The sequence below is a fragment of the Cebus imitator genome, unplaced genomic scaffold (assembly GCF_001604975.1).
Source record: "Cebus imitator isolate Cc_AM_T3 unplaced genomic scaffold, Cebus_imitator-1.0 Scaffold25, whole genome shotgun sequence".
Classification (NCBI taxonomy): Eukaryota; Metazoa; Chordata; class Mammalia; order Primates; family Cebidae; genus Cebus; species Cebus imitator.
Window position 1 is genome coordinate 5526895 of NW_016107340.1, and position 12339 is coordinate 5539233.

The 12339-nt window shown below is 37.7% G+C and overlaps 1 protein-coding gene across 1 annotated transcript in view; it reads right to left on the bottom strand.

Annotated features, from left to right (window-relative positions):
- CUNH3orf33 (chromosome unknown C3orf33 homolog) overlaps positions 1-12339 on the bottom strand; it is a 31006-nt gene that overhangs the window by 14898 nt on the left and 3769 nt on the right. The window contains exons 2-3 of the mRNA XM_017522926.2: positions 10515-10574; positions 2503-2650 (exon numbers count right to left, since the gene is read on the bottom strand). Coding sequence (XP_017378415.1) covers positions 2503-2650; positions 10515-10574 — 208 coding nt within the window. The remainder of the gene's footprint in view (positions 1-2502; positions 2651-10514; positions 10575-12339) is intronic.

Here is a 12339-nt window from a genome sequence, read left to right on the forward strand (position 1 = left end):
ATGGTGGTAGGAACAACCACAGACCAAAAGTAGAAACAGAACACAGCTCCACACACCAATCTGTGTTCTACTACACCATGCAGCCTCTGCTACTATGTCAAGTCATTCGAACCAAACCTTCTTGGTAAGAATGACCTCCATTTTTAGGACCTGGGTCTTAGCCTTCCTCAGAAATAGAATAAATATCTATTTTTGTTATATAAGCCAAGAAGTAGTAATAGTGAAAGGAACGTAAGGAGCTTCTAATTACCTATTTTAAAATGAAGACTATGCTCTAGCAACTTAACATATCATTCAAAATGGTTTGGGTAGCAACTTTCTAGCTCGAAAACAATTTTACAGGTAAATAGATTTCATGTCTGGAAGTGCAAAGTGATCTTTTCACATAAGCAGTTTATGTCAGTCATAAAACAGGCATTAGTACTATCATGACATCTGTAGTGGCTAATATCTATTGAGAGGTATAAGACATTTACCATCTGTTTCTTTAACTTCTATATGTCTATAGAACATGCAGTTCTGAACTGAGTGATGGAAAATCTGTTTTCTAGCTTTGATTTCATCATTATTAGCTAGATGGCATTTAATCTCCATAGAAAATATTAAAATAAGTGGAGGAGAATAGTAAAGTGGGAATTTAAGGCCTTCTAAGGTTCCTTTAAGCTCTAAAATTCTATGTACCAAATTACATAAACACGTTATTATTTGTTGTGAGACCCATTAATAATAAAAATCATATATGGCAATTACAGCGCTGTGGCACTGCATGATTTCAGGAGGCAGATTTCTATTAAATATCACCCCTGTAGTCATGCAATGCATAGCCTGGACAATCACAAGTGATGATCTGGCTGGCTAAGGTCTAACGAGCCATTACTATCAGATAGGAGAGATTTAAATTATTATAACAACTGAGAACCTAAAGGACTTGTTTAGTGTAAATACTGCCTAGAGCTGAAGTGGCCCAAAAAAGCCATCTTTGGTAATCTCTCTTTAGGGAGCAACACTCATTAAAACTGTTAAGTTCTCTTTGGTTTATTAAAAGAACTAATTTTATCAAGTATGTCTGGGGGAAAAAATCAATCTTGTTCCTTTACAGTTATACCTTCTTGAACAACCTGATATTTGTTCATCTTGGGATTTTAAAAAAGCAAAAACTCCTTTCTTCATAAAATCAGAATAATATTAAGAAGAGCCATAAACAGAACTAAATTAATCCATTTGTCAAATTTTACGAAGTCTCTATTGGCCTGTAAGTATTTTTCTAGGAACTTCAAATACAAAGATAAAAAGGAAAAAATCCTTGCCCATCAGGAGCTCATATTTCAGTGAGAAATATAAACCTAAATATATAATAATAACAGAAAAAGGTAAATACAAACTATAATTGCAGTGTATCATAAATTTTTGTGGGATATGGCAAAGAAAGAGGCTAATTCAGCTTGGCAGTTAAGGAAGCTTCACAAAAGAGCTAACAGTTGAGCTGGATCCTAAATAATCAAATGATGTTCAACAGAGGCCAAGACACACCAAGCAAAGAGCCAGGCCCAGGGTTACAAGAATGCACATAAGCATCAGGAGGGTCTGTGTGACTGGGGGCTTTGATGTGAAGCAAGAAGAAATGGGAACTGCAGCAGGAAAGAGCTGGCTCCTGCCCATCTCTCCAATCTCCTTTGGTGTATCTTACCAAATGCCAAATGCAGCCCAAGATGACTTCGAATATGTCCCAACACAAATTTGTAAACTTTCTTAAAGCATTATGAGAATTATTTCCTTTTTTTGCTCATTAGCTATTGTTAGTGTATTTAATGTGTCGCCCAAGAAAATTTTTCTTCGTCCAGTGTGGCCCAGACAAAAGATTGGATACCCTGTCTTACACCCTTCCTTCCTGAGCCTTAGACACAGGAGTCTTGGTATGTCCTGTCAAAAGCACCATGCTCTTTCTCACCTATGCTCTTCCTAGCTAGCCTTCTCTTAATTATTCAGGTCCCTGATTAAATAGCAATTCCTCAGTGAGGCCTTTTCTGACTACTCTATATGTATAGTTTCCATTATTGCCACCCCCAAAACCCCCCAAAATTATCCTACTATCCTGCTTCTTTTCTTCATAGCTCTTAGGAAAACTTTTCATTTGCTTGTTGTCTATCTTCTACCTAAACTGTAAGCTTCAAGGGTTAAAGGGGCTTTGTTTGTTTTACCCAACATTGTACCATTAGCTTAGGTAGGTCCCAGACCACAGCAGGTACTCAACATTTGTGAAATGAATGACTGAATGTTTGTATGAATGATTGAATGGTTGAATTTAAAAAAGAGCAAAGGAAGAAAGGAAATCTGAGCCAAATTAAGTACCTCCTTATGTATAAGGCCAAAAATTGAGACTTTCTCATAGACAATGGAGTTATTAGGAATTAAAATGACTTTTTTTTACTATTTTATAAATAACATCTAATAAAAGAATACCACAATAGTTACTTAGTTTCATTAATCTTGTACCTTACTTACTTCTCAATGATGCTATAACAGGTAAAGTAATAGGTACATGTTCAATTTCTAAACCATTCTCAGTTATTCGGCGTAATCGTCCACGTAGTTTAACATTTCTTCTTATAAATTCTACTGGAATATCCGAAGAGCTTGTAAATTTTGATGTCTATTGATTTACAAGGAGAAAAATAGAATCACATTATTATTGTCATTTCAAAATTTAAAATGTCAAATTATCAAAACATTTCACAAGAAGACATAACTATCAACATTTGTAAATTTAGGTCTTAATTTCACGTTACTTTAACATGATTTAGTCAAAAGTGTTTAAGGAAACATTATTTAGAAGTCATTATTCACCATTTTCAAGCTACTACATAAAGAACATTAAATAGACTCCTAACTTCTAAAAGCTTACAACCTCAAAATATGACACAACTCATCAAAAGACAATGCGTATCTATCTGTGCCTGGCACCACACAAATCTGGTTAAACAGCCTCTATCCTATTCTACATAAGTGCAATGTATTCATGCATATACTGGTGGGAAAACTTAAACAAAGCTGAGTCAAATTAAATTAGAACCTTAACCAACAAAATTTTTTTCTTATTATTATTTTTTATCTTGTAGGAGAAAAGGCACATTTAAAAAAAAAGAAAGGCCAACATTAGGAATGTACTACAATCCCTAACACCTAGGTAATTTCTTGAGATCAATCAATACTTTATGCCTATTTTTTCCACATTAACAATAGTACAAGCTTTGTTCATAATTATGGCTAGTTAAGAGGCTTACATAACAGAAGGAAAAGGCAGGCATGATGGCTTATGCCTATAATCCCAGCACTTTGGGAGGCTAAGGTGGAAGGATCACTTGAGGCCAGGAGTTTGAGACCAGCCTGGGAAACATAGTGAGATATCACCTCCACAAAAAAAAAAGTAAAAATCAGCTGGGCATTGTAACACGCAACAGGAGGGTCACTTGAGCCCAGGAGTTTACAGTTACAGTGAGCCTTAACAGTGTGCCACTACGCTCCAGCCTGGGTGACAGAGCGAGACCCTGTCTTTGTTAAATAAATAAATAAATAAATAAAAGGATAAATTATTACCCAACTTCCTATGACAGTAAAGTTGAGCTGAAGATTTTATAACCAAGAATAATGTAGGAGACAAATCCAGAATATGGAATATACTATAGAATAAATCACTTGGTCTTCCCAACAAATCAATGGCATGGAAAAAAACGGGTGGGAAGGAATTATAAAATAAATGAGATTTAAGGAATATAATAAATAAAATATATAGACTATTTGAATAGTCAATTCAGCAAGAGGATATAACAATTATAAATATATATGCAACCAACACTGGCACACCAAGATATACAGAGCCATTAGAGCTAGAGCTAAAGAGATAGATAGATCCCAATACAACAATAGCTGGAGGTGTCAACACCCCACTTTCAGCACTGGACAGATCTTCCAGACAGAAAATCAATGAAGTAACATTGGACTTTATCTGTACTTAGACCCAATGAACCTAGGATATTCATAGAAAATTTCAACCAATGGCTGCAGAATACACATTCTTCTCCTCAGTACATGGATCATTCTCAAGGATAGACCATATGTTAGGTCACAAAACAAGTCTTAAAAATTTCAAAATTACATCAAATACCTTCTCTGACTACAATGGAATACAACTAGAAATCAATAACAAGAGGAATCTTGGAAACTATACAAACACATGGAAAGTAAACAATGTGTTCCTCAATGACCAATGAGTCAATAAAGAGATTAAAAAAGAAATTTAAAAATTTCTTGAATCAAATGATAATGAAGGCCGGGCGCGGTGGGTCACACCTGTAATTTCACCATTTTGGGAGGCTGAGGTGGGCAGATCACCTGTGTTCAGGAGTTCAGGGCCAGCCTGGCCAACACAGCGAAACCCTGTCTCTACTAAAACTATAAAAATTAGCCAGACATGGTGGCATGTGCCTGTAATCCCAGCTATTCAGGAGGCTGAGGCAGGAGAATTGCTTGAACCCAGGAGGTGGAGGTTGCAGTGAGCCAAGATCACGCCACTGTACTCCAGCCTAGGGCAACAGAGCAAGACTCTGTCAAAAAAAAATAAAAAAATTATAACGAAAACAAAACATATCAAAACCCATGGGATACAGCAAAAGCAGTACTAAAAGGACATTTTATAGCTATAAGCACCTACATCAAAAAAACAGAAAAACAAACAATGGTCCATCTAAAAGAACTAGAGGCCAGCATGGTGGCTCACGCCTGTGATCCCAGTACTTTGGGAGACCGAGGTGGGCAGATCACGAGATCAAGAGATTGAGACCATCCTGGCCAACAGGGTGAAACCCCACCTCTACTAAAAATGCAAAAATTAGCTGGGTGTGGTGGCACATGCCTGTAATCCCAGCTACTCAGGAGGCTGAGGCAGGGGAATTGCTTGAACCCAGGAGGTAGAAGTTGTAGTAAGCCAAGATCGTGCCACTCCACTCCAGCCTGGCAACGGAGCGAGACTCCTTCTCAAAAGAAAAAATAAAATAAGAGCAAACCAAATCCAAAATTAGTAGAAGAAAACAAATAATAAACATCAGAGCAAAAATCAATGAAATTGCAATGAAGGAATACAAAAGATCAGGGAAATGAAATGCTGGTTTTTTGAAAAGAAACAAAACCTAAAGACTCCACCAAAAAACTATTGGAACTGATAAATTCAGTAGTTACAGGATACAATATTACTACATAAAAATCAGTGATATTTCTATATGCCAAGAGTAAAGAATGTGAAAAAGAATAAAGAAAGTAATCCCACTTACAATAGCTGGAAATAAAATTAAATACCTAGGAATTAATTTGCCCAAAGAAGTGAAAGATTTCTGCAATGAAAACTATAAAATACTGGCTGGGTGCAGTGGCTCATGCCTGTAATCCCAGCACACAGGGAGGCCGAGGTGGGCAGATCACTTGAGGCCAGGATTTCAAGACCAGCCTGACCAATATGGTGAAACCCTGTCTCTACTAAAAATATAAAAATTAGCCAGGCACGGTGGTGCATGCCTGTAATCCCAGCTACTTGGGAGGCTGAGGCATGAGAATCACTTTAACCTGGGAGGTGGAGGTTTCAGTGAGCCAAGATAGTACCACTGCCTGAGTAACAGGGCAAGACTCTGTCTCAAAGAAAAAAAAAAAGCTATAAAACGCTAATGAAATAAATTGAAAACAACCAATGAGAAAATTTTCCATGTTCATGAATGGATTGGAAGAATCACTATTGTTAAAATGCCCACACTACCCAAAGCAATCTACAGACTTAATGCTATCCCTACCAAAATTCTTCACAGAAACAGAAAAACCAATCCTCAAATTTATATGGAGCCACAAAAGACCCAGAATAGCCAAAGCTACCCTGAGCACAATGTACAAAACTGGAACAATCATATTATTTCACTTCAAATTATAATACATCACTTCAAATTATAATACAAATTATATATATGGAAATGTATTTGTTCCAGTATTGTACATTACAATCATATTACTGCACTTCAAATTATAATATAGTAACTAAAACGGCACAATACTATCATAAAAACAGATACATAGACCAATGGAACAGAATACAGAACCCAGAAACAAATCCACACATCTACAGTGAATTCATTTTCAACAAAGGTGCCAAGAACATAAATTGGAGAAAGGGCAGTCTCTTCAAAAAATGATGCTGGGAATACCAGATATCCATAAGCAAATAAATGAAGCTCTTTCTCATCATATACAAAAATAAACTCAAAATGGATTAAAGACTTTAAGAATTCAAACTATGACTCTACTACAAGAAAACATTGGGGAGACTCTCCAGGACATTGGACTGGGCAAAGATTTCTTGAAAAATATCCCACAAGCACAGGCAACCAAAGCAAAAATAAACAAATGGGATCACATCAAGTTAAAAACCTTTTGCACAGCAAAGGAAACAATTACCAAAGTGAAGAGATAATCCACAGAATGGGAGAAAATATGTGCAAACTATCCACTTGACAAGGGATTAATAACCAGTTTATATAAAGAACTCAAGCAACTCTATAGGAAAAAAATCTAATTATCCCATTTAAAAATGGTTGAGAGATTTGAATAGGCATTTCTCAAAAAAAGACATACAAATGGCAAATAGGTATATGAAAAGGTGCTCAGTATCACTGATCATCAGAGAAATCCAAATCAAAATTACAATATCATCTCACCCCAATTAAAATGGCTTTTATCCAAAAGATAGGAGATAACAAATGTTAGCGAGAATGAAGAGAAAAGGGAACCCTTATACACTGTTGGTGAAAATGTAAATTATTACAACCCTTATGGAGAACAGTTTGTAGGTTCCTCAAAAAACTAAAAATAGGCTGGGTGTGGTGGCTCATGCTTGTAATTCCAGCATTTTGGGAGGCCAAGGCGGGTGGATCACAAGGTCAGGAGTTCGAGACCAGCCTGACCAACATGGTGAAACCCCGTCTCTACTAAAAATACAAAAATTAGCTGGGGGGTAGTGTGCATCTGTAATCCCAGCTACTCAGGAGGCTGAGGCAGGTGAATCGCTCGAACCTGGGCAGAGGATGCAGTGAGGCAAGATTGTGACACTGCACTCTAGCCTGGGTGACACAGTGAGACTCCATCTAAAACAACGAAAACAACAACAACAAAAAAACTAAAAATAGAAGTACCATATGATCTAGCAATCCCACTGTTAGATATATACCAAAAGAAAGGAAATCAGTATATCAAAGATATATCTTTAATCCTGTGCTTATTGCAGCACTATTCACAATAGCCATGATTTAGAAGAAACCTAAGTGTCCATCAACAGATGAATGGATAAAATATGGGCTGGGTGCAGTGGATCATGTCTGTAATCCAAGCACTTTGGGAGGCCAAGCCAGGCACATCACTTGAGCCCAGGAGCTGGAGATCAACCTGGGTAAGATGAAAAAACCCTGTCTCTCCAAAAAATACAAAAATTAGCTGGGCATGGCAGCTCACACCTGTGGTACCAGGTACTCAGGAGGCTGACATGGGAGGATCGCTTGAGCCTGGGAGATGGAGGCTGCAGTGAGCCATGATCACACCAATGCACTCAACCTGGGTGACAGAGTGAGACCTTGTCTCAAAAAAGAAAATATGGTACATGTACACGGTGGAATACTATTCAGCCTTAAATAGAACTGTCATTTGCAACACCATGGGTGGAACTGGAGGTCATTATGTTAAGTAAGACAAGAAAGAAAAAACTTTGCATGTTGTCACTTATTTGATGGAACTAAAAAATTCAAAAATTGAATTCATGGAGACAGAGAGTAGAATATTGGTTGCCAGAACCTGGGAAGGGTAGCTGGGGATAAGAAAGATGTGGGGTTGGTTAATGAGTTTGAAAATATAATTAAATAGAATAAATAAGATTAATATTTGGTAGCCTAACAGGGTGACGACTGTCAACTATTATTTATTATACATTTTTAAATAGCTAAAAGAGCATAATTGGATTGTTTGTAACATGAAAAAAGAATAAACGCTTAAGGTGACGGATACCCTATTTACCTTGATGTGATTATTATGCACTGTATGCCTGAATCAAAATATCTCATGTACCCCATAAATGTATACACCTAGTATGTACCCACAAAAATTAAAAGGAAAAAAATAGACAAATTGGACTTCATAAGAATTAAAAACTTGCACATCCATGAGCACTATCAACAGAGTTAGAAAAAGCAAACACACAGGCCACAGTGGCTCATGTCTGTAATCCCACCACTTTGGAAGGCTGAGATGGGAGAACTGCTTGAAGACATGAGTTCAAGACCAGCCTGGGCAGCATAGCGAGACCCCCCATTGCTACAGAAAAATTAAAAATTAGCCAGGCAGGGTAGCAGGTGCCTTTAGTCCCAGCTACTCAGAAAGCTGAGACAGGAGGATCACTTGAGGCCAAGAGACTGAGGCTGCAGTGAGCCATGATCGTACCACTGCACTCTAGCCTGGGCAGAGTGAGACCTTGTCTCTAAAACAAACAAACAAACAAAAAAAAACAACAACAAAGGCAACATACAGAATGGATGGGAGAAAACATTTGCAAATCATTTATCTAATTAGGGATTCAGAATATAGAGAACTCCTAAAATTCAACAACAAAAAACCAAACAACCCATTCAAAAAGGGGCAAAAGAGCTGAATAGACATTTATCAAAAAAAACACATATGAAAGGCCAATGAGCACATGAAAAGATGCTCAACATCACCAATCATTAAAGAAATGCAAATCAAAACCACAATGAGATACTACCTCAAACCCATTAGGATGGCTACTAACAAAAAAAACAGAAAATAATAATTGTTGGTAAGAATGTGGTGAAACAAACTCTTATGCATTGTTAGTGCTAATGTAAAATAGCCACTACAAAAAACAGTATGGCAGTTACTAAAAAAATTTGAAATAGGCCTGGCACAGGGTCTCACGCCTGTTATCCCAGCTCTTTGGGAGGCCAAGGCAGGTGGATCACTTGAGGTCAAGAGTTCAAGACCAGCCTGGCCAACACAATGAAACCCTGTCTCTACTAAAAATACAAAACAATTAGCCAGGTGTCGTGGCAGGCATTAGCCAGGTGTGGTGGCAGGCACCTGTAATACCAGCTACTCAGGAGGCTAAGGAAGGAGAATCACTTGAATCTGGGAGGTGGAGGTTGCAGTGAGCCGAGATCACACCACTTCACTCCTGCCTGGGTGACAGAGTGAGACCCATCTAAAAAAAAAAAAAAAATTTAAATACAGTTTCTATGTAATCCACTTCTGGGTATATACCTAAAATACTGTAACTGAAAGCAGGGTCTCAAAGATTTATTTATACAGGCATGTTCATAGCAGCATTATTCACAACAGCTAAAACATGGAAGGAACCCAAGTGTCCATCAACAGATGAACAGAGAAGCAAAATGTGATATACACTTACAATGGAATATTGTTGGTCTTAAAAAGGACAAAAATTATGATATATGCTACAACACGGATGAATCTTAGTAATATCAGGCTAAGTGAAAAAAGCCAGTCACAAAAAGACAAATACAATATGATGCTACTGATATGAGGTATTTAGAGTGGTCAAAATCATAGAGATTAAAAATGGAATGATGGTTGCCAGGAGATGAGGGGAAAGGGAAGTTGGAGTTATTGGTTTTTATTCATTTTGTTTTTTGAGATGGAGTTTCGTTCTTGTTGCCCAGGCTGTAGTGCAGTGACACAGTCTCAGCTCACTGCAACCTCCGCCTCCCGGGTTCAAGCAATTCTCCTGCCTCAGCCTCCTGAGTAGCTGGGGTTACAGGCACCTGCCACCACACCTGGCTTATTTTTTGTATTTTTGGTAAAGACAGGGTTTCATCATGTTGGCCAGGCTGGTCTCGAACTCCTGACCTCAGGTGATCCACCTGCCTTGGCCTCTCAAAGTGCTGGGATTACAGGCGTGAGCCACCGTGCCGGCCCCTGGAGTTATTGTTTAATGGAAATAGAAAAAAATTATGTCTATTACGCTACTAATAAAACATTAGTGAAAGAGCTAAGAAAATGTGCTAACTGGAAGCATAAATTATTGAGTGCTAAAGGACATAATTCGACTGTGGTCTCAATCAAAAAGCACCACAAAAAACACTTTTAAGATATTCTGCAGTGTTTGAAATGCAAATTTAGTGATTATAACATTCTAGCAAAGTAAATCCTTTTCAGATACCTTTTTAAGAATGAAAAAAAGTGATTATGGAAATATAGACCATGCAATTACTTTCTGTAAAATCCTGTGGATGTGTTACTTTTAAGCCAAGACCTTAAAATATGTTCATTGTTCTAAAATACTATTTAAAAGCTACCAATATGCATAACAATATGATACACTGCTTGAGATAAAAATTGTCTGAAATGTGAATAAAGTACCTACCTGCTGCTTACTGTAATGTCTTTTTCATTTTTTAACTTACCAGTCGAATACTTCTTGTAAGTAATATTATTCCAGCTATGGCCATTCCAGTGCTGATGTTCTACAGAAAAAGATTTAAGCGTTAACTCTCATTAATTATTATTCACAATAGTGAAAGTACTAATTAGAAGGTGGAAAAAAAGAAGACTGTCCTCTCTATATCTAATTGTACAAACAATGTACATCCTTCAAATAAAGGTCCACTTCTTCAAAAAACTGCTTATTCATTCATTAATCTTTCCTTCTTTTAACTTTTACAATACTCAAATTCTTTCCCAAACAATCTGGCACACAGAGAGATTGTGTGTGTGTGTGTGTGTGTGTACATATACATATATGTAAATATATACACATACATATACACCCACCCACCCCCATACACACATACATATATGTATATAGTATTGGACTGTTCTCCACTGATTGTATTATTTAACTATCAGTTCCACAGATGTATGAACTGGTCTAGTACTTCTTGTACAGTGGCCATGGCAATTAGTATAATCTTGCATTCATGGTGGGAATTTAAGTATTTGGTAGAAAATCTTATCACTAAAACCTTAAAATACAGAACCTTGGCAAATGTGGGTAAATGGCTGAGGAATGCTCAGTGATGTTTTTTAAGTGTTTCATTTTAACTGGGGTAGGCCTAAAGGAGTTTAATAAAAAATTAAGAATCCTGCAACTCTCTCAAAAAAAGTGATAATCTAACACACTTTGCTTCAATCAGTACAACTAGGTACATAAAATGAGACTGAGGCTGGGCAGGATATCTCATGCCTGTAGCCTGTAATCCCAGCATTTGGAGAGGCCAAAGCGGGTGGGTCACTTGAGGCCAGGAGTTTGAGACCAGCCCTGCCAACATGGTGAAACCCTATCTCTACTAAAAAAAAAAAAAAAAAAAAAAAAAATAGCCAGCCGTGGTAGTACACACCTGTAATTCCAGCCACTCAGGAGGCTGACGCATGAGATTTGCTTGAACCCAGGAGGTGGAGGTTGCAATGAGCCGAGACTGTGTCACTGCACTCCAGCCTGGGCAACAGAGTAAGACTCTGTCTCAAAAGAAAAAAGAAATGAGATTGAAAATAGGCACAAAGGTACATACTCTGGGTTCTGTTATTGGATTATTTGTAATATTATAACCATGTTCTAATTTACACAACTTCCTCCCATAATCCTTACGAAGTCACTTTATAATTTGAAATAACCCATGCATCTATTACTGCTTAACTGAAAGAAATGAGTTTTCATCGATTAACACGTATATTATTTACTATTCAATGATGCTACAAATATTTATATAGCACTTACTAAGTGGCAGATATTACTCTAAGAACTGGGGCTACAATGGTGAGTTAAAACTGCATGGCCTTAGACCTTGTGCTGCTTGGCTGCAGAGCATTTGCAAAGCTTGTCTTACTCAACATTTCAGCAGAATTTTTTTTTTTAGACAGAGTCTCAATCTGTCGCCCAGGTTGGGGTACCCTCCCGGGTTCAGGCGATTCTCCTGCCCCAGCCTCCTGAGTAGCTGGGATTACAGGGGTGTGCCACCATGCCTGGCTAATTTTTGTATTTTTGGTAGAGACAGGGTTTTACCATGTTGGTCAGGCTGTTCTTGAACTCCTGACCTTGTGATCCACCTGCCTCAGCCTCCCAATGTGCTGGGACTACAGGCATAAGCGAACATGCCTGGCCTTCAGCAAAACTTTTTTTTTTTTTTTTTTTTTTTGAGACCGAGTCTCACACTGGCTGGAGTGCAATGGTGTGATCTTGGCTCACTACAACCTCCGACTCCCTGGTTCAAGCAATTCTCCTGCCTCAGCCTC